The 22,870-nt window shown below is 37.4% G+C and overlaps 1 protein-coding gene across 1 annotated transcript in view; it reads right to left on the bottom strand.

The window, feature by feature from the left end:
• Positions 1-22,870, bottom strand: part of LOC132829220 (mucin-16-like) — a 50,828-nt gene that overhangs the window by 18,779 nt on the left and 9,179 nt on the right. Inside the window, exons 14-37 of the mRNA XM_060846587.1 lie at positions 22,479-22,648; positions 18,749-18,903; positions 18,591-18,658; positions 16,907-17,076; positions 16,734-16,760; positions 15,701-15,855; positions 15,546-15,613; positions 14,192-14,361; positions 13,349-13,375; positions 12,048-12,196; positions 11,891-11,958; positions 9,126-9,295; positions 8,932-8,958; positions 7,850-8,001; positions 7,690-7,757; positions 4,932-5,101; positions 4,727-4,753; positions 3,956-4,110; positions 3,798-3,865; positions 2,092-2,261; positions 1,886-1,912; positions 914-1,068; positions 757-824; positions 178-347 (exon numbers count right to left, since the gene is read on the bottom strand). Coding sequence (XP_060702570.1) covers positions 178-347; positions 757-824; positions 914-1,068; positions 1,886-1,912; positions 2,092-2,261; positions 3,798-3,865; positions 3,956-4,110; positions 4,727-4,753; positions 4,932-5,101; positions 7,690-7,757; positions 7,850-8,001; positions 8,932-8,958; positions 9,126-9,295; positions 11,891-11,958; positions 12,048-12,196; positions 13,349-13,375; positions 14,192-14,361; positions 15,546-15,613; positions 15,701-15,855; positions 16,734-16,760; positions 16,907-17,076; positions 18,591-18,658; positions 18,749-18,903; positions 22,479-22,648 — 2,654 coding nt within the window. The remainder of the gene's footprint in view (positions 1-177; positions 348-756; positions 825-913; positions 1,069-1,885; positions 1,913-2,091; positions 2,262-3,797; positions 3,866-3,955; positions 4,111-4,726; positions 4,754-4,931; positions 5,102-7,689; positions 7,758-7,849; positions 8,002-8,931; positions 8,959-9,125; positions 9,296-11,890; positions 11,959-12,047; positions 12,197-13,348; positions 13,376-14,191; positions 14,362-15,545; positions 15,614-15,700; positions 15,856-16,733; positions 16,761-16,906; positions 17,077-18,590; positions 18,659-18,748; positions 18,904-22,478; positions 22,649-22,870) is intronic.

Raw genomic sequence — 22,870 nt, 5'->3', positions numbered from 1 at the left:
CTGAAAAATAAAAATTTTGTATTTTTTGTCAAATACATCTAATGGAATGATATCCTTAAAGAGTGAAATGAAGTTCATGAATTTGGATGAAACATGCTCAATTTTTTTCAGATTAACATGATCAAGCTGAAAGAATAAAATAGAAAACAATGAATGTCTCCTTTAAATGCTAAATACCATTGACATAGAGGCTGGTGTGGTCCAGTGAATATGCTCCTAAGGTGGAGATGCTCTTTGTGTTATCTCTCAACGTATGGTACACAGTGACTTTATTAACTTCCAGAGGATTAGAGTCATTTCTGAAAGAACAGACTGCATCTACACTGGTGTCCTCAATATTTGCCAGGCTGTAAAATAAATACATAGACAACAAAGTAAGTCAGAAAAAAAAACCTGAAGTGCAAGTAAGGTCTGTAAATTTTCATACTAGTGTGCAGAAATTCCTCAATGTTATTTATCTAAAATGTATGTCTATGTGTTACGGTGAATAGGTTGAAGATAAATGGAAATTAATTGATGCTGATGAATGATCAAGCACATTGAGACTCCATTTGTACAGGGATATTACTACTTCTTTAAAATAGTGATTAATTTCCCATTCTGTTCTACAACAGCCCCTAATGTATATGTTCATGACTTCAGAACTCTGTAGAATAATTAATACTATATCATTGTCACACATATGTAAAATGAAAGAACTTACCAAATGTTAAAGCAATCTTGAAATAAATACTGCTGAGGTTTAACATTCATTACCTGAAAGAACGAACTCTACAGCTGGAGAATGTTCTGTCAATCTTGCTGTTTGTAAACAGGTTATTTAGCTGAAGGGAAGTAATAATCAGAGTTTTAGAGACAAATCTAACACAATTACTTAAAATAAATATTTTTAGTAATTAATTTGTGAACTGACCTGATAAGCAATAATACTTGCTGCAGATTTGTATAGTGGAGAGGTAGAAGATTGGAGATTTGCAGTCAGGACCAGGTTAGTAATAATGAAGGTCACATTGAAATCGAAAGACTTTGTTTGCAGGTTTGGTGTTGTGCTTACAGTTGGTGATATTGCTGTCAGGAAGCAACAGAAAAGCATTGAATTGGAAAGAAAAACATCTCAGTGACTATAATTTTTCCTAAAGAGTGAAACAAAGCAAACTAAAAATATGGAGTTAAAAATCACACAATACCAGGTTATAGTCCAACAGGTTTAATTGGAAGCACACTAGCTTTCGGAGCAATGCTCCTTCATCAGGTGATTGTGGAAGGTTCGATCGTAACACAGAATTTATAGCAAATTTTTAGTGTTGTGTGATTTTTAACTGTGTACACCCCAGTCCAACACCGGCATCTCCAAATCATAAAAATATGGAAACCACCACAGAATATTTCAAGTGGGAGAGAGGACTTCTAGATATTTGATGATAACATTCACCCTAACAATATTTGCTATCATATGAGCATTTGGATGAAAATTACTGAACTAGTGTTCCTGCAATTGCATGTTTGTCTGCAGAAAATTGTCTGGGTGTTGTTGAGTCTCTTTTCTTCTTGTTATCTTAAATTTGTTTTCCATTTTGATTACAGGTTGATTTTGAAGCATTTCTGATCCTGTTCTCATTGCTGACAGCTTTGGTATAAATACATTAGTATTGTTCATGTATGTAGACAGGATGATATTGCACAAGCAGGATCCCTAGTTGAATCTTACTGAATTCTCAATTCCAAGATTCATCACTTTTTTTAGAAGTGATTACTTATTGACATTAAACAGTAAATATTCCATGCCTAATGTTTACAACAATAAATAAATTGGGCTGAATTGAAAATGTCCTCTGTTACCCATTATGATGAAAAGCAATATTAAAGAAATATAAACCATACTCACTGGAGGAAGGAATAGATTCGTGGTAATCTGAAAAGAATCAAAATCATGTATTTGCTATTATATATGTCTAATGGAGAAATATCTTTAAAGAGTGAAAAAATGTTCTGTAAATGGATTAATCATCCTTGATTTTATCTGATTCACACATTCAAGTTGAAAGAATGGAATATTAAAAAGATAGAAAATGTCATTTAAATGCTAAATACCGTTGACATAGAGGCTGGTGTGGTCCAGTGAATATGCTCCTAAGGTAGAAATACCCTTTGTCTTGTCTCTGAATGTGTGGTATATAGTGACTTTATTAACTTCCAGTGGATCAGAGTCATTCCTGAAACTGCAGACTATATCTACACTGGTGTCCTTAATATTTGCCCGGCTATAAAATAAACACATATACAACAAAGTGAGGTAGAAAATATATCTGAAATTGAAATATGACTGTAAACTTTCATAGGTGTCTGAGCAAAATACTGGAGCAGAAATTTCTCAATGTTATTTATATAAAATGTACGTCTGTGTATGACAGTGAATAGGTTTAAAGTAAATGGAATTTAATTCATGCTGATTAATGATCAGGTACATTTAGGTTCCATTTGTGTAGGGATATTACTATTTCTTTAAAATAGTGATTAATTTCCCATTCTATTCACAAGGAAACAGCACATATTTGCTTATGTTGCCAGAACTCAATTTGGAGCTGATAACTGGGTATTGATGTGTATTTCTGTAGGCAGCATCCTCGATTTTTCAAGGACCATCATGACTTGTATCTTGGTTTTACAAAGTGAAGATGTTAGCTCCAAATCCACTTCAACCAGAATGGAGATCAAATTATTGGCCTTATTAAAAAACACATGCTATTTACCTAACCAACTGAGTTAACTGAGCAAAAGACAATCGGCAGAATTTTGTTGAGGTGATACGGGTGTCAGCTGTTTACTTCAGAATTGACAAAGGACCATTTGCCAACCATTCAGCACTCTCCTCTCATACAGTAGAAATGTTGTTTTCCCTTTGCTATTATATTTCTTTGAATTGTCTGCATGAGTGAGATGAAAAACTTTAACAATATATATTCTCTTTTCAGCAATATTCATGTTCCGTACTCCAAAACGACTGTTTGCTTTAATATGGTTATTCAAACAGTTGTAGCATCTGAATATTCTGAACAAGAAGTAATGCAAGCTGCTCTAGTGGCAACTAATGCTGTTTGACCACTGTCAAAAATTTCACTGTCTTAGCTTAAACCTCACAACTCAAATTATTTAGTGTAGAATAGAAAAATCATTGCTTATTGAATCTGTAGGTATCTACCAGGAACAAATAAATAATACTAATAATCTGATAATAAAAGCAATAAATCTTATGAGAAAAGCTTAGACCACTATCAGTTGGAGTTTACAAACAATTGAGGTGATCTTATTGAAACATATAACAATCTGGATAAATATGATACGCTGGATGCTGAAAGGATGTTTTGACTTCTGAGTAAAACTACAAATAAGGGACACAATGTAAAAATATGAGCAAATCAATGAATTTTTTTTCTTTTTGAGAGTGTCATTTTTCTGTAGAATTCTGTTACCCACAGAGCAATGAATCATTGGATGTTACTGAAGTTGAGTTAGATAGATTCCTGATTGTGTCTACATTGTCAAGTAAGTCAAATGGTATACATGGGGTAAGAGGAAAGTAGAATGAGGCCACTATCAGTTCAGCAATGATCATATCAAAGAGACACAGTCTTGCAGGGATGAATGGCTGAGTACTGCTATTAATTTTATGTTCATATCTTCAGAATTCTGTAGAATAACTGGAATATTATATCAATATAACATGTATAAAATGAAATAACTTATTAAATGTTAAAGCAATCTTGAAATAAATACTGCTGAGGTTTAACATTCATTACCTGAAAGAACGAACTCTACAGCTGGAGAATGTTCTGTTTATCTTGCTGTTTGTAAACAGGTTATTTAGCTGAAGGAAAGTAATAATCAGAGTTTTAGAGACAAATCTAATGCAATAACTTAAAAATAGATGTTTTTAACAATTAAGTTATGAACTGACCTGGTAAGCAATAATATTTGCTGCAGAATTGTACAGTGCAGAAGTGGAAGATTGTAGATTTGCAGTCAGGGCCAGGTTAGTAATAATGAAGGTCACATTGAAATCGAAAGGCTTTGTTTGCAGGTTTGGAGTTGCACTCATTGTTGGAGATACAGCTATCAGGAAACAACAGAAAAGCACTGAATTGAAAATAAAACATCTCTGCGAGTACATCATTTGTCCTGAAGAGTGAAACAAAGCAAGCCAAAAATATGGAAACCACCACAGAATATTTCAAGTTGGAGTTAGGATTGCTAGATCTTTGATGATAACATTCAACCTAGCAATGTTTGCTATCAAATGACCAACGGGAGAAAAATCACTGAACAAGTGATTCTGCAGTTGTTTGTTTATCTGTAGAAAATTGTCCAAATGTTGTGTCTCCTCTAACCTTCTTATTATCTTTAGTTTGTTTTAAATTTGGATAACAGCTCTATTTTGAAGTATTGCTGGTCCTGTTCTTATTGCTCACGGCTTTAGTATGGTTCTTGGATGTAGACAGGATGATATAGCATAAACAGGTTCCCTGGTTAAAAACGTCATAAATTCTCAATTGCAAGGTTCATGACTTCTTTTTACAAGTAGAATTACCAATTGACTTTAATCAGTAAATATGGTATGTGTAATGTTTGTAACAATAAATAAGCTGGGCTTAAATAAAAATGTCCTCTGTGTTCCCCATTGTAATGAAAAGAAATGTCTAAGAAACAGGGAAATATAAACTATACTCACTGGAGGAAGGAACAGATTCATGGTAATCTGAAAAATCAAAATCATATATTTTTTGTAATGTAGGGTTGATATTCAGTTGCTTTTAAAGAGTGATGTAAATTTCATGAAAATGGATTAATCATCCTCAATTTGAACATATTCACACATTCAAGATGAAAAAAAACAGAATATATAAAAACACAGAATATCTCTAAATGATAAATACCATTGACATAGAGGCTGGTGTGGTCCAGTGAATATGCTCCTAAGGTGGAAATGTCCTTTGTGTTGTCTCTGAATGTATGGTACACAGTAACTTTATTAACTTGCTGAGGATTGGAGTCATTTCTGAAAGAACAGACAGCATCTACACTGGTGTCCTCAATATTTGCCAGGCTGTAAAATAAATATACAGATAACAAAATTAATCAGAAAACATAACCTGAAGTGCAAGTAGGGGCCCATTATTTTTCATGGGTTCCTGATCAAAATCCTGAGGCAGAAATTCCTCACGTGGTATATCTAATATGTATTTCTCTTGTGTGTTAAAATGAAGTGGTACAAATTAAATGAGATCTAATCATGCTGACTGAGTGTTATGTACACTGAAATTCATTTGTAGAGAGATATGATTACTTATTTAAAATAATGCATCGATGATATTCACAAGGCAACACATTCTATGTTCGCAGAATCAAATATCATAAAACGTCAGAACTGATAACTGGTCTCTGTTGCATTTGTCATCTTCTTCTTCAGACAGCATCCTGATTATTTGAAGGCTAGCTAAATCTACAGGTCTGGCACTCCAGGATGTCTAAGGTGTCCTCCTACTTCACAGACTGTAATTTCCCCACCCCCATGATCAACGATGCCGTCAAGTGCATCTCTCCCATCTCCCATAACTCTGCCATCAAACCACTCCCCTCCCCCCCCCCCTCCACCCCACCCCAACAAGGATAGAGTCCCCTGGTTCTCACATTCCACCCCATTAATCGCTAAATTCAATGCATCCTCCTCCTCCATTTTTGCCACCTGCAGTCTGACCCCACCGCCAAAAACATATTTCCTTCCCCACCCCTATCTGTTTTCCATCAGGACCATTTTCTCCGTGGCTCCCCTGTTAGGTTTACACTCCCAACCAACCTCGCCTTCACACCTGGCACCTTTCCCTGCGGCAGCAGGAGGTGCAACACCTGCCCCATCACTCCCCCCACCCCCACCCCCCCCCCCACATCCATCCAAGGCCCCAAAGATTCATGCCAAATCTAGCAGAATGCACATGCATTTTCTCCAACCTGATTTACTGCATTTGTTGCTCCCAATGGTCTCCTCTACATCTGAGAGACCAACTGCAAACTCAAGAACCAGTTCAGGAACATCTCTGGTCCACATACTCCAATCAACCCCACTACCTGGTTGCCAGCCATTTCATCACTCCCCCTCCCAATCCCCCAATGACGTGTCCATCTTGGGCCTCCTCCACTGTCAAAGTAAGGCCACATGCAAACTGGAGAAAGGACATTGCATCTTCTGCCTCAGGAGTTTAAAACCTTTTGGCCTCAACATAGGTTTCACCAGCTTCCAAATCTCCCCACCCTCCACCTGTCCATTTTCCTTCCCACCTATCTGCTCTTCCCTTCCCACTGACTACTCTCATTCACACCCTACCTGCATCCACCTATCACCATCCCACCTACCTTTCCTCCAGTCCCATTCCCCTCCAGTTATTTCTCAGCTCCCTTCCCCCTCCCCAGTCCTGACGAAGGGTCCTGCCTGAAACCTCGACTCTCCTGAAAAGATCTCCTGGAAAATATCCTGCTCCTCTGGTGCTATGCTTTATCCAGCTCCATATTTTATCAACTTGGACTTTCCAGCATCTGCAGCCCCCACTATCTCCAAGTGTTGAAGTCTATCTCAGCTGGAACAAAATCAAACTTCGTGCTGTTGATCTTGTTGTGCGGCACACACTAGCTATCTAAACAACAGAAATTGTATGGCCAGGAAGGTTCATATCAATTACAGGGTGACTGTTGGAAGACACAACTCCAGGACGGTGAACAACAATGGCCTCTCCATTCCTTGTGAATGGTGTATTTTTTCAAAGAAATAATGTGATTTGTGTCCTCATCAGTAAAAATCTATAGCTTCGGAGGAATATCAAGATTCAATGCAATTATCTGCTCTAATACTGTAATTCAAGCACTTCCAATGTCTGAATGCTTGCAACAAGAGACAAGCAAGTTTCTTGAAGGCAACTTAGCTTATAGAAACCGTAGAGAGCAAAGGTGTATATTCCAGAGAGTGTTTATGAAAATATGGCAGAAAGTGGAACTTCTCTTTCATGTCTTGTTAGAATTTGTGACCTGTTAATGCTTTGGGTCCTAGATCAAGAAGACCTCTCCTTTTAGATTAGATTAGATTACTTAGATTACTTACAGTGTGGAAACAGGCCCTTCGGCCCAACAAGTCCACACCGACCCGCCGAAGCACAACCCACCCATACCCCTACATTTACCCCTTACCTAACACTACAGGCAATTTAGGATGGCCAATTCACCTGACCTGCACATCTTTGGACTGTGGGAGGAAACTGGAGCACCCGGAGGAAACCCACGCAGACACGGGGAGAACATGCAAACTCCACACAGTCAGTCGCCTGAGTCGGGAATTGAACCCGGGTCTCAGGCGCTGTGAGGCAGCAGTGCTAACCACTGTGCCACCGTGCCGAAACTTTTCAACACCAAGAGTTTCAGGAAATATGGAAATACCTATATGACCTTAAAACACCCAAAGCTATCTAACAGAAACAAATTAAAATTAAGTACTGTTACTGCACTCATCACAGAATCCAAAATCAGAATTCTGTAAAATAACTAGAAAAAAGTTACCATTGTAATATTTTTGTAGTATAAAATAATTTACTAAATGTTAGTGGAATCTTTAAATAACTACTATGAAGCTTTACTGTCAACATTTTTCACCTGAAAGAGTGAACTTCACAGCTTAAAAATGTTCTGTTGATCTTGCTGTTGGTAAATAGCTTGGTCATCTGAAAGAAGGTAATAATCATTGTTTTAGAGGTAATTGTAATTCAATTAATTAGAATACATACTTTTTGAAATAATTATGTTGTGGACTGACCTGATAAGTAATAATATTTGCTGCAGATTTGTAAAGTGCAGAACTGGATGATTGTAGAGTTGCAGTCAGGGCCAGGTTAATAACAATGAAGGTCACATTGAAATCGAAAGGTTTTGTTTGCATGTCTGGTGTTGTGCTTGCAGTTGGTGATACTGCAGTCAGGAATCAACAGAAATGCAGTGAATTGAAAATAGAAGATTTGTAGCTCAGGTTGAGGTTCTGGATGTAGGTTTGCTCGCTGAGCTGGAAGGTTCATTTCCAGATGTTTTGCCACCCCACTAGGTAATATCCTCAGTGGGCCTCAGGCAAAGCACTGCTGAAAATTCCTGCTTTCTATTTGTATGTTTGGGTTTCTTAGGGTTGGTGATATGATTTCCAGGAAATAACATCATCACAGGAAATGGCATCATCAACCCAAAGAAACCCAAACATACAAATAGAAAGCAGGAATTTTCAGCAGTGCTCTGCCTGAGGCCAATTGAAGACATTATCTAGTGGGGTGACAAAACATCTAAAAATGAACCTTCCAGCTTAGCAACAAACCTATGTCCATAAAATATCTCTATGTAGCAATCATCTGATTTAAAATAAATAGGCCCAAACAAGCCTAACATTTAAACCACCATAAACGATTTAATGTTGAAGTTAGGGTTTTTCGATGTTTGGTAATACCGTGCACTCTAAAGCCTTTCAACAACATTTGCTATTCTCTGTGCAACTGAACAACATTTCATGAACTGGTGATTTTTCAGCTGTACATTATTAAAATTAGTTGTCATGTTCTGTTGAATCTTTTTGGAGCTTTGAATTCTTTTTTAATTTATTCCTAGATATCAGATTCTGAGTACTGCTCATTATATTCTAATTGGACATGCACGACATCTGGCTAAAATTTCAAGAATTTTCAATTCCATGAAGGAATGGTTTAAAGAATTAAAAATACCTAATAGCTTTAATCAGTAAGTATTGTGCACTTAATGCTTTCAACAACTTAAGCCAGGTTTAACTAATCAATTCCTCTGTGCTATCTACTATATTAAAAGGAAACTTTAAAGAAATGAAGGAACATGAGCCATACTCACTGGAAGATGGAACAGATTCATGGTAATCTGAAAAATCAAAAACATATTTTGTGAAATACATTTAATGTTATCATTAAAAAGTGAAATAAAGTTCATGCATTTAGATTAACCATCCTGAATTTTATCAAATTTACACATTCAAATTCATAGAATACAATGTAATAGTCAGAATATTTCCTTTAAATGTAAAGTACCATTTATGTAGAGACTGTTAGCATCCAGTGAATATGCTCCTAAGGTGGAGATGCTCTTTGTGTTGTCTCTGAATGTACGGTATACAGTGACTTTATTAACTTTCTGAGGATCAGATTTATTTCCGAAAATACAGACTGCATCTACACTGGTATCCTCAATATTTGCGAGGCTGTAAAATAAGCATATAAACAACAAAGTGAGTTAGACAACATAATCAGAAATGCAAGTATATTTTTCATTGAAGTCTAAGTAAATTGGGGTGCAAATGTCCTTCCTGACGTACATTGAAACTATATGTCAATTATGTGCTGAAGTGAATTGGTTTAAATTAAATTGGATTTTATCATGCTGATTAACTACTGTTTTCACTGAAGTAGCTTTTTACAGGGATCTATTTTTAAAAGAAATATATTATATTTCAAATAGTTATTTGGTATTTGCAAGGCACAAATATATTTTTGTTTCTCTTTGCAGAATCAAATCTATTCATCTCACAGAGCTGATAACTAGTTTCTTGTGTATTCTTGTGCTTACAGTAGCTTCCTTGATTATTTGAGGGTTACTGAACCATTGCAAAATCAAAGATTTACTGCAGGGCAAGAAGTCTGCCTCCAAAACTTCCTCAGTCAGAATGACGATCAAAATGCTGTTGGTGTAATTGTAAACCACACACTGGCCATCTACACAACTGAGTTAACTGGCCAGGAAGTGCACATCCAAACAGAAGCTACCTACTGGAAACCACAAACCCAGGATACAGAGCAGCACTGAATTCTCTCAGTTTAATGTGACTGATGAATTTTTCAGAGGAATAACAAGTGAAGCGTGACTACTTCTTCACAAGACAGCAGCTTATGTGATTGGTGGTATTATAGAACAGAGAACACGACAGACCCTTCAGCCCTCGATGTTGTGCCAACCTTTTGTCCTACTCTAAGATCAAACTAATGTACATACCTTTTATTGTACTATCTTCCATGTGCCTATCCAAGAGTCACTTAAGTGTACCTAATGTATCTGACTCTGCTATCACTGCTGACAGTACATTCCATGCACCCACCACACTCTATGTAAAGAATCTACCTTTGACATCTCCCTCAACCTTCCTCCAATCATCTTAAAATTACACTCCCCCATGATAGCAATTTTGGCCCTGGGAAAAAGCCTCTGGCTATCCACTCTATCTATGCCTTCTCATTATCTTGTATGCCTCTATCAAATCATCTCTCATCTTTCTTTGCACCAATGAGATTTGCCCTACCTCCCTCGACCTTTCTTCATAAGACATGCGCTCCCAGTCCAGGCAGCATCCTGGTAAATCTCCTCTGCACCCTCTCTAAAGCTTCCATAGCTTTACTATAATGAAATGACTCAAACTGAACACAATATTCCAAGTGTGGTCTAACCAGGGCTCCATAGAGCTACAGCATAATCTCGTGGTTCTTAAACTCAATCCCTCTGCTAATGACATCCAACAAACCATATGCCTTCTTAACAACTCTATCAACCTGGATGGCAACTTTGAGGAATCTATGGATATTGAACTCAAGATCACTCTGTTCTTCCACGCTGCCAAGAATCCTGCCTTTAACCCTGTATTCAAATTCTACCTTACAAAGTGAATTACTTCACACTTTTCCAGGTTGAAGTCCATCTGCCACTTATCAGCCCAGTTCTGCCCCCTGTCAATGTCTCATTGCAACCTACGACAGCCCTCTACACTATCCACCACTACATCAACCTTCATGTCATTGGCAAACTTACTAACCCATCCTTCCACTTCCTCATCCAAGTCATTTATAAAAATCACAAAGAACAGAGGTCCCAGAACAGATCCCTGCAGAACACTATTGGTCACTGAGCTCCAGGTTGAATACATTCCATCTACTACCAATCTCTGTCTTCTGTTGGCCAGCCAATTCTGTATCCAGATGGCCAGATTTCCCTGTATCCCATGTGTCCTTATGTTTTGAATGAGCCTACCATAGGAACTTTATCAAACACCTTGCTAAAATCCATGTACACTACATCCACTGCTTTACCTTCATCAATGTATTTTGACACATCCTTAAACAGTTCAATAAGGTTTGTGTGGTCGGACCTATCCCTCACAAAGCGATGTTGACTATCTCTAATCAAGTAGTCATAAATTCTGTCTCTCAAAATCCTCACCAATAATTTGCCCACCACAGACATAAGACTAACTGGGCTGTTGTTCCCAGGATTATCATTACCATTATCTGCTCTAATATTGTTACTCAAACACTTGTAACCTTTGAGTGCTTTCAACATGAGTGAGCTATTTGAAGGACGTGCAAATGTTGCATAATCACTGTCAAAAACTATCAAGTGTTTTGTTATCCTACCTTGCAAAAATAGTAGAGAGCAAAGGTATGCATTTTCGAGCCAGCTTACAAAAAATATGGGAGAATTTATGATATCTCTTTTATGTTTGATTACATGCCAGAATCTCTGGCCTATTGATGCTTTTGGATCTTGCTAGGAAATTCTACTAGTCAGGCATTTAAATCTCACATCTCATAGTTTCATGAAATATATGTAAACCTTGGCACTTAAAGCAACTGTATATGCTTGATAGTTATAAACTAAACATTAAAATATATTAATGTTTTGATCAGAATCATTAAGCAGAACACCAGAGAATAAGAAAAAATTCTATCATTGCAAGCTTTATGAAATAAATTTACTGAATGTTAAAGTAATCTTGAAATAAATACTAAAGTTTATTGTCAATATTCCTTACCTGAAAGAGCGAACTTTGCAGCTTAAGAATGTTCTGTTGATCTTGCTGTTACTAAAGAGGTTGTTCATCTGAAAGAAAGTAACAAACACAATTTTAGGGACAAATGTAATACAATTAATTAAAATATATATTTGTAATAATTAAGTTGCCAACTAACCTGAAAAGCAATAATATTTGCTGCAGATTTGTACAGTGCAGAACTGGATGATTGTAGAGTTGCAGTCAGGGCCAAATTAGTAACAATGAAGGTCACATTGAAATCAAAAGGCTGAAGGTTTGGAGTTGTGCTCACAATTGGCAATACCGCTGTCAGGGAACATGTAAAAAGCATTGAATTTGAAAACATAATATCCTTGTGACTGCAGCATTGTATTAAAGACAGTATGATAAATTATTCAAGGTAGAAGCTACTGCAAATTGTTTCAAACTGGTGAACTTAATGCCTGCTTATATATTTTCCTTTAAAGGGCCATTTGATAATATTTGTAATTAGAAACCTAACTGGACAAAAACTACCTTCCTTGATTATCTTGCATTAATTTTCCTCTCTGTAGAAAATTGTCCTGATTTTGTTGAAGCTATTGCTATCTTGGTTTAAGTTTGGGCTATAGGTTTAATTCTGTTTTTAAAAATGCTGTTTCTCTTCTTGTTGCTCAGAGTATTTGCATCAGTCTATGAATATGACACACACAAATGGACAGGATGACATACTACACAGAGAGTCTATAGCTGAAACTCAAAACTTCTTAATTCCAGGATATAAGTAAATGGGTTTTTAAAAAAAAAACTGGGACTATCTATTTACAGGGGAGATGGTTTAATAGTGGTACTATCACTGGACTAGGGATGTAGATTCATGTCCTAATACCATAGCTAGTGGCGTTTAAATTGAATCCAATAAATCTAGAAAATAAAACTAATTTCAGTAATGTCACAAAAACCCAACTGTTTAACTAATGTCCTTCAGGAAGTAAATGTGTCTATCAGGGGTCAATTGAGGTCTATTGGCTGGATGGTTGGTTTGTGAAGCAGTGTCATGTCAATAATGTGGGTTCAATTCCCATCACCAGCTGAGGTTACAATGAAAGACCCTTCTTCTCAACCTCTCTCCTTGCCTGGGGTATGGTAGCCCTCAGGTTAAATCACTACCAGTTGTCTCTCTCTAATGAGACAGCAGCCATTGGGTCTGGTAAAAACAATGGCAACAACAAATCTATCAAACCGAATTATCAGCCTACATGCGACTCCAGGCAAACAGCAATGTGGTTCGCTCTTAACTGTCCTCAATTCATTGGCAACAAATATTGGCCATGACATCAATGGCCACAGACGGTGACATTCTTTTTTTAAAACAATAATATTGCATCACAATTGATATTTGGCAGTGCAGGCGTTTGAATTTCCTCTGTGTTATCCACCACAATGCTAAAGAAATACAGAAATATAAACTATACTCACTGGACGAAGGAACAGATTCATGATAATCTGAAAAAAAAAAGTCAAATGCTACTATGATAGAAATTGGGTGAAAAATTATCACTAAATAATGAAATAAATTTGTGGTTGGTTTAGTCTTCCTCAATTTATCAGATTAATATTCAAATTAATAGGATGGGATGCAATAGACAGAATATCTCCTTTAAATCTCCGTGGGTGGCACGGTGGCACAGTGATTAGCACTGCTGCCTCACAGCACCAGAGACCCGGGTTCAATTCCCACCTCAGGCGACTGACTGTGTGGAGTTTGCACATTCCCCCTGTGTCTGCGTGGGTTTCCTCCGGGTGCTCCGGTTTCCTCCCACAGTCCAAAGATGTGCAGGTCAGGTGAATTGACCATGCTAAATTGTCCGCAGTGTTGGTTGAAGGGGTAAATGTAGGGGTATGGGTGGGTTGCGCATTGGCGGGTCGGTGTGGACTTGTTGGGCCGAAGGGCTTGTTTCAACACTGTAAGTAATTTAGATTAGATTACTTAGATTACTTACAGTGTGGAAACAGGCCCTTCGGCCCAACAAGTCCACACCGACCCGCCGAAGCGCAACCCACCCATACCCCTACATATACCCCTTACCTAACACTATGGGCAATTTAGCACGGCCAATTCACCTGACCTGCACATCTTTGGACTGTGGGACGAAACCGGAGCACCCGGAGGAAACCCACGCAGACACGGGGAGAATGTGCAAACTCCACACAGTCAGTCGCCTGAGGCGGGAATTGAACCCAGGTCCCTGGCGCTGTGAGGCAGCAGTGCTAACCACTGTGCCACCCTAAATCTAAAATAAAAATCTAAATACTAAATACCATTTACGTAGAGACTGTTACTGTCCAGTAAATATGCTCCTAAGGTGGAGATGCTCTTCGTGTTGTCTCTGAATGTATGGTACACAGTGACTTTATTAACTTCCTGAGGATTAGAGTCATTTCTGAAAGTACAGACTGCATCCACACTGGTGTCCTCAATATTTGCCAGACTGTAAAATAAACACATATACACAAAGTGAATTAGAAAACATAATCGGTAATGCAAATTCGGGGCACTTCATGGTGCTTATGTACATTTTTATAATACTGGGGCAGAAATTCCTCAATAAGGCATATCTTAAAATATATCAGTCTCAGCGGTGTGTTAAAGTGAATAGGTTAAAAGTAAATAGGATTTTATCATGTGGATTGACTATTGTGTCATGGAATTTTCTCTGTACAAGGATATTATTTGTGTAAAGTGGTGCATTAATGTCCAGTAGTATTCATAAAGTGGCAGTACATTTTTGTTTATGATTCCAGAACCAATTCTGATCCATTCAAGGAGATGAAAACTGGTTCTTTCTTCTTCAAGCAGCAAACCTGATTAATCAAGGGCCACCATGTCATGGCTTATATCAAAGTTTTACAAAGGTGCAGGGGTAGAAGGCAGACCCCCAAGTCTACCTCAGACAGATTGAATATGGTGGTGTAGTTGTGAACGACAAATGAGCCATCTTGCTGAATGAGTTAACCAGCCTGACAAGGATGTAGAGCAACATCTGAGGATGTAGAGCAACACTGACCTCACTGAAGGTCAATATGAATGATTTTTTTGTCTCCAACACATTACAAGGGAACTGTGCCTTCACCATGAAGAAAATGGCAGCTCAGATGAAGCATCAATCTTCTGTGCTATCAACTGTGTAAATAGTCATTCAAGCACATGCAATGTCAGAATGCTTTCACAAACAGAAAAGCTACTGAAGGAGCATGCAGATGTTGCATGGTCAATGTAAAAACTTTCATTATCTTGGCTTTGTGAAACAGTTGAGATTGCATCGATGAGAATGTTTTCAAAGTATGGTAGAAGGTTTATCTTTTCCTTTATGCCTGGCTGTGCAAGAATGTGACTTATCGATGGCTTGTAGTCTTGTGAGGAAATCTATTCTTTTATGAGGCATTTAATCCCAAAACCTAAAGTTTTTGATTAAAAAGACCTTGAAACTCTATTGCCATCTAAATGAAACAATTAATAATATGAACTATCTGGTCACAAAAACGACTGTCAAAATCCCGTAGAGTAACCAGAAAAGGTTGCTGTTGTAATTTTTCTGTCACAGGAAATAGTTTACTAAATGTTTAAGTAATCTTTAAACCTCAGGACCATTTAATTCACATCAACATTCCTTACCTGAAAGAGCGAACTCTACAGCTTGAGAATGTTCTATTGATCTTGCTGTTAGTAAACAGGTTGTTCATCTGAAAGAAGGTAATAATCAATAATTTAGAGGGAAATGCAATTCAATCAATTAGAATATATTTTTAATAATTAAGTTGCAGACTCACCTGATAAGCAATAATATTTGCTGCAGATTTATACAATGCGGAACTGGGAGACTGTAGAGTTGCAGTCAGGGCCAGGTTAGTAATAACGAAAGTCACATTGAAATCAAAAGGCTCTGTTTGCAGGTTTGGAATGGTACTCATAATTGGTGACATGGCTATGAGAAAAACATTGAATCATAAGTAAAACATTCCTGTATCTGTATCATTTGTTTTAAAGTCAATAAGACAAAATGCATCAAAATCTGTGTTACAGCAGATTTTTTGAACTTGGAGTTAGAGTTTTTTGATATTTGGGAGATACCATTCATTCCAAGTGCCATCCAGCATATATTTGCAATCACCTACACAGCTAGATAAAAAAAAACTTGATGATGCTGAAGCAGCTTACTTATCTGTAATCTGAAAATTCTCCTAGTTTTGTTGAGTATCTTCTGATTTGGAGTCCAGTGCTTATTATAAAATTGAGCTGCATGTCTAATTTAATGCACAAAATGCAGTTTCTGTTCTATTTTAGTATCAGCACATCAATATAACTCACATAAAAGTTCAGAATGAACATAGCATACGTACACTCTCTGGCTGAAACTTCAAAAATTTCGCAATTCGAGGTGTTTGTTTTGTTTTTTTAAATAAGATCATCTATTAACAATAGACATGGTGAAATGGTAGTAATATCACGGGACTAATATTCCGGAGGCTCAGGCAAATGCTCGAGGGACATGGTTTCAAATCTCATCATGGAATCTGGTAGCATTTAATTTAATCCAATAAATTATGAATATAAAACTAATCAAAGTAGCTGAACCACAGTTAATTGACACTTAACTTCCCTTAGGGGCAATCAGGGATGAACAAGAAATGTTGGCCTTGCCATGAATGGCACAGCCCTGTGAAATAAGTGAAAGAGTAGTCTCAACAGTAACTATTGCCTCTCAGATAATTTTTGACAATTCAAGCATTTTCATTTCCTCAATGTTATCCATTGCATTAAAATGCAGAGTTAAAGAAATACAGAAATATAAACCATACTCACTGGAAGAAGGAACAAATTCGTGGTAACCTGAAAAACCAAAATCAAGTGTTGCAATGAAAAATGCCTGGTGGAAAATTATTATCAAAGAATGTTTATCATCAATTTTATCAGATTAACCCGTTCAAGTTGACAGAATGTATCAAACAAGAGTATCTCCTTGAAATACTAGATACCATTCACGTAGAGACTGTTACTGTCCAGCAAATATGCTCCTAGGGTGGAGATGCTCTTTGTGTTGTCTCTGAACGTATGATATACAGTGACTTTATTAACTTTCTGAGGATTAGAGTCATTTCTGAAAGTGCAGACTGCATCCACACTGGTGTCCTCAATATTTGCCAGGCTGTAAAATAAACACATATATCATAAAGTGAGTCAAAAAAAAACATAGCCTGAAATGCAAGACAGGAGCACTAAACATTCATGAGTGCCTCAGGACATATTAAAATACTGGGGCAGAAATTCCTCAATGTTGTGTATCTTAGATGTATATCAGCTGAGTACTAAAGTGAATTGATTCAAAGTAAATGGCATTTGATCATTCTTATTGACTAACATGTACATTGAAATTCTCTGTAAAGGGATATTGTTCATTTAAAATGATGTATTAATTTCCCATAATATTTATGAGATGACAGCATATTTATGCTTATGTTCTCAAAATTAAACCTGATTTGCTCCTTGATAACTACTTTTTGACACATCTTCTTCTTCAGGTAGCAACCTTGATTAAGGAGGGCAACCATGCCATGGCTTATATCATGATTTACTGAGGCACAGGGTGAGAAGGCAGGCCGTAAGTCTACCTCAGCTGGAATGGAAATCAAACCTGCATACTGTTGCTGTTGTTGTGAACTGAAAATGTGCCATCTTGCTGAATGAATTAACCAATGAGAGAAGCACACAGCCAAAGAAAGCTAACAGTTAGAATCCCAGGATGCAGAGGAGCAGTGATCTCACTAAGGGTCAATGTGAATGATCTTTTATGAATAACGACACCATAAGTGAATTATGTCTTCACTACGATAAAAATTACAGCAAAGGAAAAGATATCAGTCTTCTGTACGATTAACTGCATATGTAATGTCAGAATATTTTCAGAAACAGAAGGGTTAACTGCTCAAGGAAGGTACAGAAGTTACATAATCAGTGTAAAACTTTCATTATCTTAGCTTTGAGATACAATGGAGAGGTACATCCATGAGAATGTTCACAAAAGTACGTTAGAAATGTTAACTCCCCCTTTATTTCTGGCTATGCAAGAATGTGTGACCTATCGTTTTTAAGGAAATTAATCAGCCAGTTAAATCCCATGACGCAAACCATTTGATTAGAAAAGGAAAGGTCTACTGACATCTCAATGAAACAATTAATATTGCTAATCATCTGACCATAAAAACAACAATTGGAATTTTGTACAATAATTGGAACATTTTTCCACTGTAACATTTCTGTGGCATGAAGTAATTTACTAAATTATAGAATGCCTAAGTGTAGAAGTCCACACCAACCCTCCAAAGAAAATCCCACCCAGATCCACCCCCTACCATATCCCTATAAACCTGCATTTCCCATGGCTAATCCAATTAAGGTACACATCCTTCAACATTCTAGGAAATTGAGCATTGTCAATGCACTTAGCCTGAACATCTTTGAACTGTGGGAGGGAACTGGACCACTGGGGAAAACCCAAGCAGACACAGGGAGAATGTGTAAACTCCACATAGACAGTTGCCTGAGGGTGGGTTCAAACTCAGGTCCCTGGTGCTGTGAGGCAGCAGTACTAATCACTGCACCACCCAATGTTGAACTAATCTTAAACCTCAGGAGCATTTAATTCATGTCAACATTCCTTACCTGAAAGAACGAACTCTACAGCTTGAGAATGTTCTGTTGATCTTGCTGTTACTAAAGAGGTTGTTCATCTAAAGGAAAGTAGCAATCACAGTTTTAAGGACCGGGTATCATAATTAATTTGAATTTACATATTTGCAATAATTAAGTTGTGGACTGACCTGATGAGTAATTATGTTTGCAGCAGATTTGTACAGCGCAGAGTTGGGAGATTGTAGAGTTTCAGTCAGGATTAGGTTAGTAATAATGAAGGTCACATTGAAATCAAAAGGTTCTGTTTGCAGGTTTGGAGTTGTGCTCACAACTGGTGATACCGCTGTCAAGAAACATGAAAAGCATTAAATCGAAAATAAAATATCTCTGTGACTGCATCACTTGTATTTAAGACAGTGATGGCAAAATCTTCAACAATATAGAAAATTGCAGTAGAATATTTCAAATCAGAGCTAGAGCTCTGAGAAATTTAGAGACCACTCAATCAAAAGACTGCACAATAACTTGTTTTCATCATGTACAGAAGTAAATAGAAAATGCTGCACATGAAGCTGTTTGTCTATTTGTCTGAGAAATGTTCCTGATTCTCTGAGTGTTTCATTGAATTGGAGTTTTCTGCCATTTTTAATTTTGGGCTGCAAGTCTAATTCAGAACATTAACTCCTGTCCTATTCCATTTATTTACAGCTGAAGTATCAATCTATTAGTCCATCTTTTGAGAAGGTACTCAAACAATAAATGATGGCATATCCAGAAGGATATTATAAGATTTCACACAAGAACCTGATAACAGATATTGGCTTTAACCAGTTGACTTTGATAAGAAATTGGTTAAGACATAGGAGAGAAGTTTTGAATAATAGATTTGTGTTCATTTTGACAAGATGTGTCCCACTCGCACTGATTGATGCCTTAGCCTTTTCAGTGACTTTATGGTATAGATGAATGCTTAAGAATCATGAATCCACATGTATTGATCTCACTAAGTTAGATAGCATTGTAAATGAAGTTGAATATTGATGAAATGAAGCAAGTTGTAAAGATTTTGCCTTGTACTCAGGGATGCCAAGTTCCAAATGATCACAACTGTTTAAGTTACAGGAGAAAAGCAGTCTTGATTCATTGGCACATTAACTCTGATTGGCTGGAATGTTGCCATGGACAAAGCAATGGCCTTTCCATTTGAGCAAGTAATTCAAAGGGTTCAAGCTTGAACGTATCCCTTTTGTGTGCAGAGAACAGTTTCTTATAATTTGAAAATGTGTCTCTAATAACAAGCATGAATTGAGAATTCCAGAGATAATCTTAAATTGGTTGTTAGTGTAGTTAACGTGTAGGCACCATCATGATTTCAGATAGGTAATTTCCAACAATTGACTGATAGAGTCAATCAACTTTTCCTCTGGCAGTTCATAATAGGTAAAGATGTTTCACAGATGTGAGGATCACTGACTAGATCAGCATTTATTGTCTACTCCTAAGAGCCTTTGAAAAGGCTACCTCAGAATACAACAGGATATTGATTAGATTGGTCAATTGGCCGAGGAGTGGCAGTTGAGAATTTAATTTAGACAAATATGAAGTACTGCATTTTGGAATGGCAAATCAGGGCAGGACTTATCCACTTAATGGTAAGATTCTGGATATTGTTGCTGAACTAAGAGACCTTGGAGTGCAGGTTCATAGTTCCTTGAAAGTGGAGTCCCAGCTAGACAGGATAGTGAAGAAAATGTTTAGTATGCTTACCTATATTGGGCAGTACATTGAATACAGTAGTTGGGAGGTCATGTTGTGCCTGTGCAGGACATTGGTTAGGCAACGTTTGGAACACTGCATGTAATTCTGGTCTCCCTGCTACAGGAAGGATGTTGTGAAAATTGAAAGGGTTCAGAAAAGATTTGCAAGGATGTTGCCAGGGTCAGAGAGTTTGAGCATAGGGAGAGGTTGAATAGGCCAGGGCTGTTTTCCCTGGAGCATGGAGGTTTATAAAATCATAAGGGGCATGTTTGGATAAATAGTTGAAATCTTTTCTCCCCCAGTGGTGGGGTGGGGGTGGGGGGGTGGGGAGGGAGTCCAAAATTAGAGGGCATGGGATTAAGGTGAGAGGAGAAAGATTTAAAAGGAACCTAAGGAGTAACTTTTTCATGCAGATGGTGATGTGTATATGGAATGAGCTGCCAGAGGAAGTAATGGAAGCTGGTACAGTTACAGCATTTAAAAGGCATCTAGCTGGGTATATGAATAGAAAGGTTTTAGAGGGATATAGGTTAAATGCTGACAAATGGAACTAGATTTATTAAGGATATCTGGCTGGCATGGACAAGTTGACCACACGGTTTGTTTCTGTGCTGTACGTTTCTATGACTGTGAGATGGTAGTGTGAGCCACCCTCTTAAACCTCTGCATTCTACGTGGTGTAGGTGTATGCAGAGTGTTGTTCGGAAAGAACTTCCAGGATTTTGATCTAGTGTTAGAAAAAGAACAGTGATATTGTTCCAAAGCAGGATTGTGTGTGGCTTAGAGAGGATCTTGCAGGTGGTGGCATTCCCATACATCTGCTTCTAGGGGATAGAATTCACATGTCTTGAAGATGGTGGTAAAATAAGTTGGTGATTGCACCAGTGTGTCTTTGATACAGTACAGGAGAAAATTACTGCGGATGCTGGAATCTGTACTGAAAACAACAAATACTAGAGATCATAGTGGGCCTGAGAGCATCCATGGATGCTGTCACACCCATGTGCAGAGAGTGCACATTTAAGCTGCTGCATGTCATGCCAAAAAGCAGGCTGCTATGTCCTAGATGGTGTTGAGCTTCATGAGGGTCATTGAAACTGCCTCATCCAGGCAGATTGCATTATATTTCTAACTTTGCCTTGTAGATGATGTACAGACTTTGAGCGATCAAGAGTACAGGCCATACTCAACAAGACAATATATGAAAAATCAATTGATCAATGTTTACAGTTCAATGTGAACCTATAATTGGACAGCATGGACTAAACAATCCCGAACATGTTAACAACGGCTCCGACAAGTAACTGAGGGAGTGCTTCAAAAAGAAGCTGCCCTCTCAGATTCTTTGTTAAAAACATTATTATGAATAGATAGAGAAAAAAAAGACTCCACTGTGTGTTCATGGGTTTGGACACTGTGGAAAATGAGGGTAGCTTCAAAGCATCATCTTGCTCCACCCTCATCTAGGCAGGCTATATTCAATAGACTTGCCTGGTGTACTGAGTGACCATCTTTTAAGCAGTAAAACTGACCCTTGACATAATGGGAAATTGGAAATCAACTGTAAAATTCCAGATAGCCTCCTTAATCTCAAGTTAATTGGACTCTTAATGGACCCAAGTGCCTTGACGTCTTGTAGGAGTGGGCAATCTTGTCAACATCCCAACCTATGTTAGTTAAACTGGCTGATGCTGTTGGGACAGGGCTCAGGGCCTATCTCATAATTTTCAGGACCCATTCATTCTGTTTCTGACAATGCAAAGCTGGGACATTCAGCTGAGAATCTTTGATAAATCCTTCAAAATATTTTTCAACAGAAATTAAGAAATGCTGTATCAGTTTAAAGTGAGAAACATTATAATGCTAGTAAGGTATAGCTCTTTTTGTATCGAATTTGCCTTGTTATCCACAATAATAAATGACATTGTGAGAAGAAACAGAAACAGAAACAATACTCACTTGAAGAAGGAGTTGATTCATGGTAACCTGAAAAATCAATATTTTGAAGTATTAGTATTTTTATGAGATGATCCAGTGAAAAGTCATTGCTAAATATTGAAATATGGGGCTTTCATTTTCAATTTGAATGCATTTCAATTTAATTTAAATAAACAAAATAAAACTTAAGAGCTCAAAATATTAAAATTAAATGCAAAATACCATTTACATAGAGGCTGTTATTGTCCAGTAAATAGCTTCCTAAGGTTGAAATGCTGTCTGTGTTGTCTCTGAACTCGTGATACACAGTAACTTTATTAACCTCTTGAGCAGCGGAATTATTTCTAAATGTGCAGATTGCATACACACCGATGTCATCGATATTTGCTAGACTGCAAAACAAATGATAAATAAGTGAGAAAACATAATTTGGAATTTTGGTTACAATCTTTATTGGAAGTGTGTGGGAGGGTGAGATCAAAGTGGGAGGCAGTATTAGAATGGTCAGGAACCTAAATTGCAAGGATACATCTGTTGGGTACACAGAAGGGCTGCTGACAGCAATTACACAATTGGTGTTCAGTCTCCCCCCTTGTATGTAAGAGTATATTGTA

The sequence above is a fragment of the Hemiscyllium ocellatum genome, chromosome 28 (assembly GCF_020745735.1).
Source record: "Hemiscyllium ocellatum isolate sHemOce1 chromosome 28, sHemOce1.pat.X.cur, whole genome shotgun sequence".
In the NCBI taxonomy this organism is placed as follows: domain Eukaryota; kingdom Metazoa; phylum Chordata; class Chondrichthyes; order Orectolobiformes; family Hemiscylliidae; genus Hemiscyllium; species Hemiscyllium ocellatum.
This window is presented reverse-complemented; position numbering and strand designations above follow the sequence as displayed.